We start from the raw sequence: 17,867 nt of genomic DNA on the forward strand, positions 1-17,867 counted from the left end.
GAAGGGTGACCTGGCATTTGAGTACCGGCACCTTTTACACTAGAAAAAACACACTGAATACTTCACATAACAGGAATCAAGTGGCTTGAGAGGAGCTTTCATCAGCTGGGTGAGGACAATGTTGAGATCCCATGACACAGTTGGAGGTCTGATGGTGAGGCCTTATCAATAGCAAACCTCTCAAGGAGTGAACTAGAGGCTGTACAGAAATGGGCTTACCTCCTACATGGTGATAAGCACTAATGACACCGAGATGGACCCTTACAGAGTTGGTTTTCAAACCTGACTCGCAGAGGTACAGGGGGTAGTCAAGCACTTTTTGGGTAGGACAAGTAAAGGGATCTAAAGTTTTGCCGTCGCACCAGATGGCAAACCCAAAAGAGAGATACCAGATAGGAGGGGAGAGATTAGTAAACTCGACTCAGGAGACAGACCTTGGGGTGTTGATGTCCGAGGAGCTGAAGGTGAAGAAACAAGGTGACGGCAGTGGACAGAAGGATGCTAGGCTGTATAGAGAGGAGTATAACCAGCAGAAGAAAGGAGGTGTTGATGCCCCTCTACAAGTTGTTGGTGAGGCCCCACTTGGAGTATTGTGTTCAGTTTTTGAGGCCGTATCTTGCTAAAGATGTAAAAAGACTGGAAGCGGTGCAAAGAAAAGCTACAAAAATGGTATGGGATTTATGTTGCAAACCGTATGAGGAGAGACTTGCCGACCTGAACATGAATACCTTGGAGGAAAGGAGAAACAGGGGTGACGTGATACAGACGTTCAAATATTTGAAAGGTATTAATCCATAAACAAACCATTTCCGGTAGAACTAGAGGACATGAACTGAGGTTGAAGGGGGACAGACTCAGGAGTAACATCAGGAAGTATTTTTTCACGGAGAGGGTGGTGGATACATGGAATGCCCTCCTGCGGGAAGTGGTGGAGATGAAAACGGTAACTGAGTTCAAACATGCATGAGATAAACACAAAAGAATCCTGTTTAGAAGGAATGGATCCACAAAATCTTAGCGGAGATTGGGTGGCAACACTGGTAATTGGGAAGCAAAACCAGTGATGGGCAGACTTCTACAGTCTGTGCCCTGAAAATGGCAAGGACAAATCAAACTCAGGTACACATATAAAGTATCGCATATCTGATATCTTGTTGAGCAGTTCTTCTTTCTAATTAGCATTTGCTATTGTTTTGAGTGACTCAATATGGCGTCAAGCTCCACCTACTGGCTTCAGGTCAGATAATGGACCAAGCATGCTCCCAGCATCTCCTGTCAATTAAACCTCCTTGCCTCCAACTTACATGTGCAACTTATAGAATATAAGTTATACGCGTTGCAAGACACAGCTGATTACAACTACCACTGACCTGGTATAAAAGGTCATGCCTAACTTTAGGTGCACTGAAGTGGGTTTATGTTAGTATGCTACAATGACACCTTGTTGGAACCCAGATGTTGTCATAGAATTAGGGCTCAGCACACGCCACTGGAGTACCTAAATGGATGCACCAACCTGATACACTCAAAGAAAAGCAACTACTGGTCCACGTCAAGCCACAACCTTGAAGGAAAGTACTGGCTCTCTGCTGTGGCTTCACAATGCAAATGGATATTCCCAAGTAGGAGTTCAAACAAAGCTTGCTAAGAGCAAAGCAATCTCTTCCCTTACATCCACTGGGGTTCTGGCTCTGATGCCAGCTTCACCAGGTATTAGATTGGCAAAGTACCCGCCCTTACCTTATCAGCAGGTGTGAGCTTTGTCCAGGGCTTATCTGCCCGCCGGTCATAATCATGTGCTTCTGTGGCCTCCACATATTCGTTAAATCTTAAGATTTTTCGCTCCAGCAGTTCAGCCACTGTGGGCCTCTGGCTGAGCTGAAATAGAGAACAAAGAATCAGTTTTCATTCTAAACCACTGCTGCTGCGCTGCACAGGTCACCCCATGATTTTAAATAAACCTTTGCCAGGTCGGTGGTGAAGCAGCTGATGCTCTTGGCCTCACCCATCCGTTCTAAGCCCATTTTCACTAAAAACGGTCATACTAGGAAAAAAACGTTCGGAGTCTTGAAAAGCATTTTAAAGAGGGAAGTGGGAATGTTTCCGCTTGGACATAACCACACAGAGAATTCACATGTCAAGATGTTGCTGTCTGAGGTCTCTCTTCAGCTGCTCATGTTGAATTAAAACATTATTATTATTATTTATTGCATTTGTATCCCTGATGTGTTTGGGGGTTTTTTTTCAGTCTCCAAATCTTCTCTAGAGGTGCACACACACCACTGCACTGTCTGCCCCTGAGCCTCCTCACCCCCCCCCCCCCCCAAGCTAAGTTCTATAGCTCATCTCAAACCCTGTCCCTGCTGGGAAAGTACCTTCCTGGTGAGACGCCGCTTAATCTCGCGCTTCTCTGCCTGGCGATCAGCTTCATTCTTCTCTATAAGAACCAGAGGCAAAAAAAGATGTTAGGAAAAAGCAGCAGTAACACAATCTCTTACAACCATATTTCTGCTGATGGCAACTACTGGACCTTCTAATTCTTGTTAATACAGAGAAAAGACCTGGCCTAACCCAGACCATGCAGAAACAAAAAGCTGAACGGTAAGCTTTTTATCACAAAAAGGTGGCATTTTCCACAGCAAAATAAACGTAAGAGTTATGATATGGATGGCAGAAGACAGACTAAGGAAATATGACTGAGAACATGGCAGATGACTGGCATCTTTGACCAGTCAAAGTGGTAATGACAACTGTGACAGAATTCAAGCATGCCTGGGACAGGTACAGCATGGGGGATGTGGATGATCGGCGATCATGGTGTTATGTAATTAAGTGTAGCTTCCCTCATGAGATCTACTGTTATAATGTACCGAGAACAGTTTCTGCATGTTTAGCCACTCCTTTATTTAGGGCATCACCACAAAGGGGGGAAAAAAACAAGTCATCACAGTCCTCAGTACACACGATATCCTTCAGTTTACAATACATCATGGGCTGGATCGCTGCGCTGAGAATTAGCCCGCAAGGCCTACAAATACTGCAACTTAATGCCAAGCAAGTATGAGTGGAATCTAGTGGCCGAAATGGAATGGGAAAAAGTCTTTGTAAGTCACACCCTTCGTTTGAAACAAGGAGTCTGACCAAGGAGGTTTGATAGCAGGAGACAACATAAGCTTACCTGGCCCATTATGTGGGCTGAAGCCAATAGGCGGAGCTTGTCGCCCTATCAATGTCATTGTTTTGGGTGCACCAAGATGGTGGCAGATGCATTAGTGAGAATTAAAACCTCCTTGGGTGGAGTGGGTGGAGACCAGCTTCAGCCTTGACACATCATGCCATCTCCTGTTATCAAACCTCCTTGAGTGCGATGAAGTGCAGCAAATGAAAGGAAATAACTTATAGATATACACACATACACCGAAAGGTCTTGGAATGCTGTAAACATCTTATTTTCATGATTTTCACTAAGAATATTCATAAGGCATAGCTACATATACAAATTAATTGGTCTCATGGATTGGTGTACGTTTGGCTAATCAGAAAACTTGAATTTAGCCTCTCTGGTACATCAACCCCACCCCCACCCCACACATTTTTTAGGAGCACCCATCAGCAGTCTTTGCTGTGCTATCACAAGCCACCTACTCCAGCACAGCCCGGCAGTTCAGGTTCTACGCAGGTGACCTTTACATATAGTTTTGTGTGTGTACGTATCTGGGAGCGCCAAGATGGCTATTACTTACGCTGCAGAATATTCCTTTGTTCCAGCTCTTCTGCTGTGGGTCTCTGGCTTAGCCGCCTGAATGATTAAAAGGAAAAAAGGAGAAAATAACCTTTCGGAAGGAAAAACAGGCCTTTACATCATTCCCTTTGTAGCCCTTTATCCTTGGCTCCTGTTTTCCCCCCTAGCCCCCCCCCCCCCAACCCTCCATAGGACCTGTCCAGGCTGCTGCAAGAACCCTGGGCTAGCCCAGACTAGAGGACGACCCTCTCCCGATACATCCTCATGGGTCACCACCATAACAGCAAACCATCCTCCTTGGCCAAAGTGAACCATCTTCATGATGAAGACTTCAACTCCTAATATCCTGTGTGGCTCAGTCTCCACTGTCAGAGGTGATGTTGGGAACAGGCCCCAAGACATAAACAAGCCGTGGTTCAAGTTATTCCTTGTCCAATGTATTTCCAGTATTCAATAATGCTACACTTTACGGTAAAATAAGAAGCTGCTCTCCTATAGTGCCGTTTTACAGTGCTATGTACTCTTAGGAGATTTAAAAACAAAGCACAATATTTTAACGGGTGGGTGGGGTGGGGAGAGACAAGGGTTCATGTTAAAAAAAAAATTGAAGGCGATGCTGTACTAAATTCCTGTTCAAGATGTTTTCTGTGACAATCACTAAGTTTTCAGTGCAGGGATACATAAGCAACACTCAAAGGAGCAAACGTTCTAGCAAAAAAGTTTTTAAAAATTACACACCACACCAAACGACAGGCACTAACAGGCTGGTTCTAGCTCCTGTTTGAAATAGATCTAAACTCAAGTATGTTGCTACTGTGTCTGGACAATTCATACCGATAGAAAAGTAGGTTTAGTCTAAGTGAGCCCAAGTGGCTTGCTTTAAGGTTCCAGTGTGGACAAGTTTTATAATGTCATGTATTAGCTACTATTACATAGTAACATAGTAGATGACGGAAGAAAAAAGACCTGCACGGTCCATCCAGTCTGCCCAACAAGACAACTCATGTGTGCTACTTTTTGTGTATAACCTATTTTGATTTGTACCTGTGCTCTTCAGGGCACAGACCGTATAAGTCTGCCCAGCACTATCCCCGCCTCCCAACCACCAGTCCCGCCTCCCCACCACCGGCTCTGGCACAGACCGTATAAGTCTGCCCAGCACTATCCCTGCCTCCCACCACCGGCTCTGGCACAGACCGTATAAGTCTGCCCAGCACTATCCCCGCCTCCCAACCACCAGCCCTGCCTCCCCACCACCGGCTCTGGCACAGACCGTATAAGTCTGCCCAGCACTATCCCTGCCTCCCACCACCGGCTCTGGCACAGACCGTATAAGTCTGCCCAGCACTATCCCCGCCTCCCAACCTCCAGCCCCGCCTCCCACTACCAGGTCTGCTATCCAATCTCGGTTAAGCTTCTGGGGATCCCTTCCTTCTGAACAGGATTCCTTTATGTTTATCCCACGCATGTTTGAATTCCGTTACCGTTTTCATCTCCACCACCTCCCGGGGGAGGGCATTCCAAGCATCCACCACTATTTAACACATTTATACCCCACATTTTCCCACTTAGTTGCAGGCTCAATGTGGCTTACACAATACCGTAGAGGCAGGCTCCGGTTCGGTAAAATACAAATCCACAATATAGTAGTAGGCATATAAGAAACATAAATAAAAGCAACAAAGAAATAAAGAGGGGGGTGGTGATAAAAGTCCAATACGGTCCACAGTTTTGCTGTGTCGCGGGAAGTAGAAAGTGTAATCCACTATAGTGTAATGCCCACTTAAAAGGGACTCCATGTTTCTTTGAATTTAGTCACAGGCATAGATTTCACTGTTCCATCGGGGGGGGGGGGGGGGGGGGGGGGAGGGCAAAATGTGGCATTATCATATTCATTTGCATAGATTGGGTGGCAACGCCGGTAATTGGGAAACAAAATGGGAGCTGGGTAGACGTCTACGGTCTACGCCCTGATTGTGACTGAATAGATAGGGATGGGCTGGAGTGTAAATTTTAAGGGGCTTCGACGTTAGCTCCAGAAGAGTGCTGGGTAGACTTTTACAGTCTGTGCTCTGAGAAAGGCAAGGACAAATCAAACTCGGGTATACGTATAAAGTATCACATACCATGTAAAATGTGTTTATCTTGTTGGGCAGACTGGATGGACCGTACAGGTCTTTATCTGCCGTCATTTAGTATGTTACTATGCTACTATATACATCTCAAATATTGTGTTAAATTCTAGTCACTGCATCTCAAAAAAGATATAGTAGAATTAGGAAAGGTACACAGAAGGGCAACGAAAACGATAAAGGGGATGGGACAACTTCCCTATGAGGAAAGGGTAAAGCGGCTAGGGCTCTTCAGCTTGGAGACAAGACAGCTGAGGAGTGATACGATAGAGGTCTATAAAATAATTAGTGGAGTGGAATGGGTAGACGTGAATCGCTTGTTTACTCATTTATTTATTTATTTATTGTTTGCATTTGTATCCCACATTTTCCCACCTCTTTGCGGGCTCAGTGTGGCTTACAATAAGATATGAATAATGAGAATACAGTTGTTACAAATTGGTTATGGGTTACATTGTACAAGTTATGCGAGATAATCGAATTATCATTAGGAATATCACAATGGGACATCAACATGCCAAAAATACTAGGATTAGGGGGCACGTAATGAAGCTACAAAGTAGGAAATTTAAAACGAATCAGAGAAAATATTTCTTCACTCAACATGTAATCAAACGCTGGAATTCTTTGCCAGAGAACATAGTAAACGCAGTTAGCTTAGCAGGATTTAAAAAAACGTTTGGATGGCTTCCTAAAGGAAAAGTCCATAGACAATTATTAAAAAGGACTTGGGGAAAATCCACTGCTTATTTCTAGGATAAGCAGCATAAAATGTATTGTACTGTTTTGGGATCTTGCCAGGCACTTGTGACCTGGATTGGCCACTGTTGGAAACAGGATTCTGGGCTTGATGGACCTTCGGTCTATCCCAGTATGGTAATATTTATGTACTTATGGCTATCTCGAAAAATAGACTGGATAGAAACCCAGTTTATTGGACAGTGAAGATTCTACTGAAATGAGCCAGCAATAAGGGAAGTTTGTCTCATGGTGCCCCCACTCACAACCCCATGAATTATCAAGGGCAGTGTACACTATCCCTCTCCCCTTCCCTTCACACACTTTTCTAGAACACCTACTACTGAGAAAACAGAACAAGCTGGACCATTATAAATCCCTAGCACAACACACCACCACACCTCAAAAGGAGCTTGGCAACCCCACCATAGCATAAAAGGGGTCAGGGATCTTACCACTTCCACCCCACACACATTAAAGGCAGTTCTATAACAAAGCACCTATATTCAGGCACCTGATAGGAGCCTATTCCATAAAGGAAGGTAAGACTAGGCTATCAGGTACCTTAAATATAAGTATCCCGTTATAGAATTCACATAAAATATCCCTTCCAAATCCTCTCTTCTCCCTGAAGATTTTGCACAAGTCTCCCCATTTTCTTGCTCCTCGTGTTGACCTCCACTTTCACCCTGCAATCCATCATAGGAAGTCAATGACTCAACTGTTCGGAAGACTCAGATGCAGTGGCGTAGCAAGGGGGGCTGCCACCCGGGGCGGTTCGCCATTGCACCCCCCCCCCCCCCCGGGTGCAGGACGATGACATCCCCCCTCCCTGACCCAGTGCCTACCCTGAACTCCTTCTAAGCTCCCGCACCCTACCTTTAAAAAAAGCTCAGAAACCGAGGCGAGGCGCAGCACCTCGCGCCTGCAAGTAAAAGAAGTATGGATGGATCGTCTCATCGTCAATCGGGCCTTCCCTCGCTCTGCCTGTCCCGCCCTCCGCTGACGCAACTTCCTATTTCTGCAAGGGCGGGACAGACAGAGCGAGGGAAGGCCTGATCGACGATGAGACGATCCATCCATACTTCTTTTACTTGCAGGCGCGAGGCGCTGCACCTCGCCTCGGTTTCTGAGCATTTTTAAAGGTAGGGTGCGGGAGCTTAGACGGAGTTCAGGGTAGGCACTGGGTCTGGGGGGGTGTCATCGTGGTGCACCCAGGGGGGGGGGGTAGATGGCAAGAAGCACCCCCCTTGAGCTCACACCCGGGGCGGACCGCCCCTCCCCCCTTGCTACGCCAGTGCTCAGATGGGTGGGACTAAGGTGGGGTGGGATGGGGTATGATGGGACAAATTAAAATCCTTATGGTGGAGGGGAGGGGAGTAACTCCTACATTAACAGTAAAGGTACAGTAGGGGCATTTTTGAACACAGCAAGGAAGGACCCCCTTAAGTTCCCTCTGGTAGAGAGCCACTAGCTGCCACCCCCAGTTATCTCTTACTGATGGCAATATGAACACTGAACACAACTCTAGGGAATTTTGGGCAAAAAAAAAAAATCTAAATAATGTACACCAAACCAATACAGCACGACAACACAGTGGAAGAAGCAACATATTAAACAGAATAGTATTTGCAGTACTCCGGTAATATATGCAGGTACTTTAACCCTTGGCTAGCGAATCAGTTCTAGCTCCCCAGTCCAGCGTCTTCCTGTTAGCCATGTGAAAACTAATGTTGAGCAGCACTGTAACAGAAATCCTGTTTACAGCAAACAAACCGATTTGCGTAGCAAGTTACCAAATAGCCACCAGGCTTCAGATCTGCCAACCTTTAGTTTACTGTTGGGTTACCAAATACATGTTTGGAATAAGTATCATCTGTATTAGCTGTACCTAATGGTTACAGCAGCAGGCTGCCAACCAGGGAAGGCAGGGTTCAAGTCCCACTGCTGTTCCTTGATGTCTTGGACAAGTCACTTAACACTCCATTGCCCCAGGTACATACTTAGTGTCGCGTGCTCCAGGACCTTGGCATACTGTCAGGCTTCTTCCCCGGGAGCACTGGGTTCGTGAGCCCATGGGCCACTACCGTGGAGCGGCAGTGGCAGGCAAGATCACCTCCAAGGTAGAGATGAGACAAAACTGGACCGGAACCCCGGACTGGAGTTCTACACCGGAATACACGGAACTGGAACGCACCGGACGGGTGCGCACTGGAGTGGAGCCCGCTGGACTGGAACACACTGGAGGGCCCCACAGGACTGGAACATACAGGAGTGAAACCCGCTGGACTGGAACACACTGGACCTAGGCTTCACCTACGCTTGACCACCTTTCCCCGAGGGTTGAGCCCTCAGAGGTTCTGGCAGCCGGTAGGACTTACAGGAAAACCCGGAACTGGAACTTGCAAGCAGGAACAGCAGGAATGAAGATCCAGGAGTGCCCCCTGGCACCTAGGCGCAGGCAAGGCCGACAGGCAGGGACTGTCCGGATTCTGGCAGTCGGCAGGTTTAAACACAATGACTAGTAAACTGTACCTAGGCTAATAGAAATGCTATACCCAGGCAAACCAGTCATACACAAGAAACATACACAGAGCACACTCAGGAGACTTGAAAGCTATACACCAGCTAACAACAAAGCTGTGCCCAAGCTAACAAGTCATGCACTGGAAACAAACACAGAGCACTAGCAAAGCTATACACAGGCTAACAAGCCACACGGTGCCTAAGCTGGCTAGTCTAAACAAACACAGAGCACTAGCAAAGCTATACACAGGCTAACAAGCCACACGGTGCCTAAGCTGGCTAGTCTAAACAAACACAGAGCACTAACAAAGCTATACACAGGCTAACAAGCCACACGGTGCCTAAGCTGGCTAGTCTAAACAAACACAGAGCACTAGCAAAGCTATACACAGGCTAACAAGCCACACGGTGCCTAAGCTATCTAGTCAAACATAGAAACTCACACAGAGCAAACACTGAAACAGTGTACAGAGCACTCTATACACCAGGGCCCTAGATGAAATGCAAAGGCCAGGGCTGTAGTCTCTAAGTGATTAATAAAGCCCTTCCACACCAGAGGCACAGCTGCAGCAATCACCTTGTATCCAAACAGAGGCTTGACACACAGAGAAGTCAGCCCAGCGGGAGCCATCTTGGATACTGGCATAGAGGAGTCGGCGGCAGCCATCTTGGAAAAGGCATAGCCCACACAGGTGAGGTTCAGTAGGGCAATCAGCACACAGAGCCAGAGAGAAACTAAGACAGAGACAGACACAGAGACAAGCAGAAGCCAGCACAGCCACTGACTCCCAGAAACAGGGTAAGTCTGAGGGTGGTCACGGCCACAGACGTAACACTTAGACTGGCAAGCCCTCCAGGAAAAGGAAATGATGTAATGTGCCTGAATGCAACTTGCCTTGAGCTACTACCAAGAAAGGCGTAATCTAAATTTATTTATTTGTTACATTTGTATCCCACATTTTCCAGGCTCAATGTGGCTTACATATAACCGTTAACGGTGTTAGCCGATTACAGTTTGAACAAATACTTAGTAGGAATGAATACAAAGTGATATTGTGGTATATTGAGGTGTATGTATGGTAGGAAACAGTTGGGGGGGAACTTAGAGAGGGAAAGGGGGAAGAAGAGTCAGGTACTGTCCGTTGCAGTCTTTGGTTATGTTGCGTCGCAAGTGACCGGTATTTTTATGTTGGGTCAGTGGGGTATGCTCTTCTGAACAGGTCTGTCTTTAGTGCTTTCCGAAAATTTAGGTGGTCGAGCGTAGTTGGTAGGATGTGGCCAGGACTGCAGGATCGACATGAGGGGGAAAATCCAGTATCAGGCATATTTTAAACTAATACAAAAACCTACAAATGTCACTCGGGAACTACAGAGCAATTCTACCAAACCATAATAGCATTAATTTCCAGGAGTCACACAAGAAGGGCTTAACTAAGAAAAAGCTGCACCATGTGGGCACCAGATCATCAATGCACCTATTGGAAAACTAAACAAGCAGATTAATACAGATTGATCCTGCACAGACAAGCAGAATACCTGGTCTCTTTCATACACACAGACCGCAGATAAACCCTCACCAAATATAAAATAAGTAACTACAGACTAAAATTAGAAATATGCAGACAAAAATTAAACTGAATTCCCAAGCAGCCAGAATTTTGCACATAATTCACTAGAAAAACAGTAGTGTCCCCTCATACTGTGCAAAATATAAAGATAGCAGGTGTACATTTCAAAACCCGACATATTCAATACACTACATTACAAATTAAGGGGTCCATTTACTAAGGTGCACTAATGAATTTAATGCAAGACAACCATTTTATACCTATGGCTTCTTAGCATTTAGCACACACTGATCATTAGTGTGTGTTAAATCCATTACCACACCTTAGTAAAAGGACCCCTAAAAGTATGGTTATACTGTCCTAACCGGAGGAAGGTGGTTTAAGCCTTTGAAAGTTATCTGAAAAATGTATTCACTTAGCCAAAAGAAAACCATCACCTTCTTTTCCATTTTGTACTGTTTGTAATATGCTAGTTTTTAAATTAAAAATAAAATTATTTTTCTACCTGTGTGGTCTGGTCATTTAATGTTTCTAATCATGTTGATTTCAGTCTCTGGTTTCTACTAACTCTCTTGCCAGGGTTTCCTTTTCCATTTGTCATTTTGACATCCATATCCAGCATCGATCTTTTCCTTCCATTTATTTTCCTGCCTCTCTGTCCAGATTTCATTATTACTAACCAGTCTTCAGTTTCCCTCTTTTCATTGCGTCTACCTACGTTTCCATCTCTTTCCCTCACCCGGCCCTCCTGCTCCCCTTCCTCATATTCCCCAGGCTTTCACTAATTCTGTCCTCTCTTCCCTTCTATCCTCTCTCCCCCTATTCCATCCTGTGTTTCCTTCCATCCCCTCTCTCTCTCCCCCTATTCCATCTAGCATCTTCTCCCATAAGAACATAAGAGTAGCCATACTGGGTCAGACCAGTAGTCCACCTGGGCAATTCTTCAATAAGTAATTTTCAGGACTCTATCAAAATCTCAAGTGAGACCTAAACTCAATCTCCCAATACCACTCTTCCTAGAATATTATAAAAATGTCTATTATAAGAATGAAAACAAAAAACTATATGGCTTGACTTGCTCCTATTGTAATGTAGGCTACTAAAATATATAAATTGAGGAGAAAATCACTAAGAATACTTGCAGTTAACAACAAGGTGGAGTCTCATATCTTTTTGCACGGATATTCATATCACTCCCCTGATGACTCTATCGACATGCATAGGTTTAATCATCGACTATTGCAACCAAACTATTCAAACAAGCATGCGGAGGATGTTTTAACCTGTGTGTTACGTTATGTTCCTGGTGGGGAAAGGATAGCGGACATCATTAGATGCCATTGGGACATAATGCGATCACACCCTGTTTTTGAGAATCATACAGTAAGAACTGCTTTTTCTCGTTCCCAGAATTTAAAAGAGATTTTAAGTCCAGCGTATTTACCCGTCCTGTCAAATGATGTACCTGACAGGCCAGAAAAAATGGGACACTTTATGTGTGGCAAATCCCACTGTAAGACATGTGAAATTACAGAAGAGGGTGATCATTTTTCACACAATGGTAAAACATACAAGTTGAAAAAATATACAACGTGCCGAACTCAAGGCATAGTATATTATATTAAGTGCCCATGTGACAAACTGTATATAGGCAAATCCACCAGATCGCTCCATGCTAGATTGATAGAGCACAAATCGAGGATTAATGCGTGTAATTTGGGTGCCCCTTTAGTTCAACATTGTGTGGCTAAAAATCACAGTTTTGAAGATCTTAAATGCAAGGTGATCGAACGGGTTGACCCAGCTATCAGAGGAGGTGATTACAATAGGAAATTGTTGCAACGTGAGACCTTCTGGATACACCGGTTAAATATGGTGGAACCCGAGGGCCTTAATTCCATGTTACAATGGGGCAGTTTTATGTGAGCACTCAAGGTTTCCCGCTATGGAAGTGATTGGTAATTATTTCCGGTAGCTTGTAGATTTCAAAGAGAGCAGAGGCGCCATTTTACATCAACAGCTAAGTAGCTGTGTCGAGACACGATTCAGTAAGTCCACGTTAATAATTTGAATGTTATGAATATTTGCAGTGGTAGTGATAGAATGACACTTTGTATTTTATGGTTTGTGTTATCAGGCTAAACGGTGTGGGTTCCCCCAGAAGAAGCATAGCGAAACAGGCACTGTCGGGGCTTCTACACACGCCAGTCTGAATGATGGAGTCTATATGCTCCTTAAGCTAAGTGTCTTTTGCATACATTCATGCATATTTGCACATTTTGGTGTGGCAATATAAGTTCCATTTTGCAATTACAACATTAGGGTGAAGGTGGTTTTAGTCGATGATTAAACCTATGCATGTCGATAGAGTCACCAGGGGAGTGATATGAATATCCATGCAAAAAGATATGAGACTCCACCTTGTTGTTAACTGCAAGTATTCTTAGTGATTTTCTCCTCAATTTATATATTATAAGAATGGCCATCATTTTTGAGGGGAGGGGCATTTGCCTGGTCTTCTTAACGGTTAAGTAGCCCTGTAGGCCCAGCGTCGGTATTCCATATTTGCAGGGACAGAACAAGGCTGCGTACCTGGTGAGCGCAGTGCCAATCTGCTGTTTGATCTCATTCCACTCTTCCTTGCTCTTGCGGGGCAGCGTGTTCTTATCCTCTCGCTCCTCTGGGATGGATCTGCTGTTCAGCTTCATTGCCAGCGTGTCCTTCCTCTTTACCTTGCTTGCCAGAGCACCTAATGAAGGGAAGACCAATTCCTGAGAAAAATGCTCAAACACAGATTAAGCACAGGCAGGTGAAAGGCCTCAGACATTCTAACCTTAACTCTTAAGTTTATCCAGATGAGGGGGGTATGCTTCTAGTTCTGTATTGCAAAAAATCTAATATCATGGGTGGCTGGGGATAAGGGTAAAAAAACAAAAAGGGGAACGTGATTTTTTTTTTAATTAAAAAAAAAAAAAATTCAATTCCCAGTCATTTCTGGATTAATAAGACTTAACAGGCCTCTTCCATTCCTCCTCTGATTTAGGAAAGAATGTTTGCTCTCAAGTGAACCCCAAGATGAAAAACCCATTACACAAATATAAGCCAGTTTTTGCAAATCAGAACCTTGTGGCCCCCACATCTGTGCTCCCCAAACTCGCTTCTCAACTAAAGCCCATCTTAAAGATTTTTTACAATTGGGAAGTATTAGAGGGGTAAAGCAACAGAGCGCACACAGGGTGCCTATTCTAGGAGGAAGCCGACAGGAAAGGTGTGTGTTAATTTTTTACTATAGGACAAATGTTACTCTGGAACAGACTCCATCACATCAGGTCTGACGTACATGACGTTTTCAAAAATGATCATTCTAAAGCTTTTCAAAGCTGCCCCACAGCCCTCCTGTTTTCAGGATATTCAGAATGAATATGCAAGAGATACATTGGCCTATATTGAAATTTGCATAATCTGAAATACATCTTATACATAGTCATTGTGTACACGCAAGACAGGTTTGAGAAGCCAGGGCTCGCCTGTGTTTTTAAGTTACTAGGTAATAAAGTCCGTCCCCCCCCCCCATCCATTTTCAGTGTAATCACTGATTGTGAAACAGCACAGCTAGTTTTACGATTGGTTGGGGGGGGGGGGGGGGGCTGTGCAAATTTTAGCCTCTATTTAGTTATCCAGGAAAAGTCTTTTCAGAACTACCCTCCAATACTTCAAACTTTTATATAGGTGGTTATGAAAACCACACTACACTTTATCAGGGGCGTAGCCAGCTGGCCAATTTTGGGTGGGCATGGAATTCGCCCCCCCCCCCCCCCCCCCCCCCCACCGGCTCCCCTCCGGTTTGCTCCTCTCTCCACCCCTCCCTGCCCACAAACCCCAAATATAAAATACTTGAGCTGGCGGGGATCCCCAAACCCTGCCAACTGAAGATTTCTTCCTCCTCCTCGAGCAGCCACAACTCTTCCAAACAGCCGTCAGCAGCACTTGCCTCAAACTAATGCTGTTACTGGCAGACCGTGCATGCTCAGTGCTTTTGCATGTGCGAAAACTGAGCACGTGCAGAAGGGCTGGACTCGGCATCAGTGTTGCCAGGTGGGCGGTTTTACCGCCCAATTGGGTGGTTTTCCGTGACCCGCCGTGGGAAATTTTTGCCTACGGCGGGTCGCGGTTTTTTGGGCGGTTTTTTAGGCGTTTTTTTCGGCCGTGGGGGGCGGGGTTAGTGACGTTTTGGGCGGGGCCGATGATGGGGGAGGCGGGGCGGGGTTTGAGTTTGGGTGGGTTTTGGGCTGGATTTAGGCTGGTTTGGGTGGGAAAAAAAATTTCCACCTGGCAACCCTGCTCGGCATCAGCTCAAGGTAAGTGCTGCTGGCTGACATTTGGAAGAGCACTCGCTGCCCAAGGACAGAAAATCTTCAGCTGGCAAGGTTTGGGGATCCCCAGTAGCCACAGCTAGAGTGTCAGAATTTTGGGTGGGCCCCGGCCCACCTGTAGCTACGCCACTGCACTTTATTCAAACACCAGTGCTTCTTATAAATCTATCCTAACAAAAGCTAAACTACTGGACAAGGAGCAGCAGAATCAACAAAGAGATTCCTGAACCTCGCTTCAATCCAAACCCTGCCGCTGCTTTCTCTTACTGATCTGAGTGTCGTCGTCGTCGTCCTCCTCATCCTCCTCATCCTTGTAGAAGATGGGTCCCTCAGAATCAGAATCGCTCACATCCTCCTCTTCCTCCTCTGGAAGGACCTGTGATACATCAGGGATAATGGTGACAGACTCAACGTCCCCAATGTAAATGCGGGGCACTGGCCCTTGCTCTGACTCTGGTGACAACTCCTCCTCCTCCTCCTCATCAAAATCATCATCAGGCCTAAAAAAAGAAATGGTACAATCAGCAAACACAGCAGGCAAAATTCCACAAGTGGTAAACATCCTAATAGATTCACTGTTAATGGGATTTCATTCAAGTCACAAATAAAAAGGCATGCATTACACAGAAGGAAGAACCAGATCTGAAACAAGCTACAGTCCAGCAGTTACCATTCTGCAATGCAGAGCAAAAAAACAAAAACAAACAGGTCCTTTTCTCAGCACAGGCTACTATGTTAAAATAGCTGGGAGAGATGCGGCTCACTAGAGGCCAACCGAATTTCAGTTTCAACATCGAAACTGGCTCGAAACCCAGATTCAGCCAGGCTTCAGTTCTGGCTGAAAATGCAAGTGCATTTTCAGCTGAAACACACTCTTCACCTCCATAACCACTCTCAGCCATTCCCCCCCCCCCCCCCCCTACCGTCTGTAGGACTTCTTCGGGCCTACTGTGAAACCCTGGTCTAGTGGCCTTGACAGGGTAGGAGCGATCCTCAGTCACTCCTACACATGCCAGTTCCAATCTTAAAATGGCTGCTGCGGCCTCCTACGGCAGTCTTCTGAGGTTGCTGTGAGAAGCCGCGGCAGCCATTTTGCAACTGAGGATCGCTCCTGTCCAGATAAGGCCACTAGACCATCAAAGCTTTGAAGGCAGGCCCGGGGAGGGTCTATGGGTGTGGACAGTCTTTCTGCTTGGGGGGAGATTGACCCAGGGGTTCCAATGGTTTTGGTCACTCTCCACTACTCGCACAGCAACACCTTGAGGTCAAGAACATCCAAAGCAGGTTTAAAAGATGCTGCATCCTACGTCACAGGTGACTGCTGCAGAACTTGCAGATAAACATGATGAGAGGTCAGGATCCACAACAGACGAATGGATAAAACAGAGGAGCCAGATGCAAACCACCAAAAATGAAACTAAAAATTCAAAACTATGATAGAATGGTGGGATATGAGCAACTGTTTCGCATAAACATCTTACATTTTTTGTGCGAGATACCTTTTTACATGTTTTATGGATATTTTTATATTTTACACATGTATGTTTTATATTAGTGTTTATACAGTTGCACACCCCTGATAATTATTCCACACATGGCCATGTTGGGTACTATGCTTGTTTGACACAACGTTTTGAATTTCTATCTATGTTTTTGGTGGTTTGCATTTGCATCCTTTTTTATCCATGCTGCAGTACTTGGCCAGCTGATTGGCAGAAACATGGAAGTATACTTAGTTCAAAAAAAAAAAGGATGAAAAAACTCACTAACAACAAAATTGTGAATATTCTCAAAAAATAGTGGATACCGCCCAAACAACTAATATTACACTCTGTATCTCAAATTTTTTAATATACAACAGAGGAAAAAGAACTCAGCGGGTCAGGCAACCTGCTGTGATAACGTCGTTTATGCTGCTACCGTGTTTCCCCGAAAATAGGGCATCCCCACAAAATAAGACCTACCGAGGTTTTTGATGCCCTTAGAAAATATAAGGCCTCCCCCGAAAGTAAGGCCTAGCAAAGTTTTTCTTTTCCCGGTAAGTAGGGTCGCCCCCCCCCCCTGAGATCGCCTGGCCCCCCCCTCCGTCGCTCTGAAACTAACCCCCCACCCGAGGTCGCCCCCCCACCCGAGATGGCGCTCCCACCCGAAGTCGCCGGACCCCACCCCCCCCTCCGTCGCTCAGAAACTAACCTGAACTTAAGCCTCCTTTCACTTTCCTTCCAGTTCGCAGCAAGCAGCAGCAGTAGGAGGGCAGGCCACTCCTTCCGTGTCCCGCCCTCGCCTGACGTAACGTAACGTCAGGCGAGGGTGGGGCTCGGAAGGAAGGAGAGGCCTGCCCTGCTGCTCCTGCGAACTGGAAGGAAAGTGAAAGGAGGCTTAAGTTCAGGTTAGTTTCTGAGCGACGGAGGGGGGGTGGGGTCCGGCGACTTCGGGTGGGAGCGCCATCTCGGGTGGGGGGTTACCGGTAGTTGCAGGGGCGACAGAGGGAAGGTGGGCGGGCCAACCGTGTTTCCCCGAAATATTAAGACATCCCCTGAAAATAAGACCTAGCGCCTTTTTGGGCGCAAAAATTAATATAAGGCAGTGTCTTATATTCGGGGAAACACGGTAACAGCGACCCTATTTCAAGGTCAAAAACCTGCCATAATCTCTTTCCAAGTAAAATGAGCTGTAATACACTTTCAACTTTGACCTGGATTATAATTATAGGAATTGTTAAAAATGCAGTGTTGTTGTTTTGCCTCATATGGGAGGAGTTCCATCCCCTTTTTCATTTTTGGTTACT

At 45.7% G+C, this 17,867-nt stretch overlaps 1 protein-coding gene across 8 annotated transcripts in view; it reads right to left on the minus strand.

The window, feature by feature from the left end:
- The window catches only part of PHACTR4 (phosphatase and actin regulator 4), a 149,493-nt gene that overhangs the window by 3,327 nt on the left and 128,299 nt on the right, over positions 1-17,867 (minus strand). For all 8 annotated transcript variants that reach the window (XM_030217618.1, XM_030217611.1, XM_030217614.1 and 5 more), the window contains 5 exons: positions 15,347-15,579; positions 13,299-13,455; positions 3,744-3,799; positions 2,376-2,437; positions 1,741-1,878 (listed from right to left, as the gene is read on the minus strand). In XM_030217618.1, coding sequence (XP_030073478.1) covers positions 1,741-1,878; positions 2,376-2,437; positions 3,744-3,799; positions 13,299-13,455; positions 15,347-15,579 — 646 coding nt within the window. The remainder of the gene's footprint in view (positions 1-1,740; positions 1,879-2,375; positions 2,438-3,743; positions 3,800-13,298; positions 13,456-15,346; positions 15,580-17,867) is intronic.

Source organism: Microcaecilia unicolor, chromosome 11, assembly GCF_901765095.1.
Source record: "Microcaecilia unicolor chromosome 11, aMicUni1.1, whole genome shotgun sequence".
Taxonomy (NCBI): domain Eukaryota; kingdom Metazoa; phylum Chordata; class Amphibia; order Gymnophiona; family Siphonopidae; genus Microcaecilia; species Microcaecilia unicolor.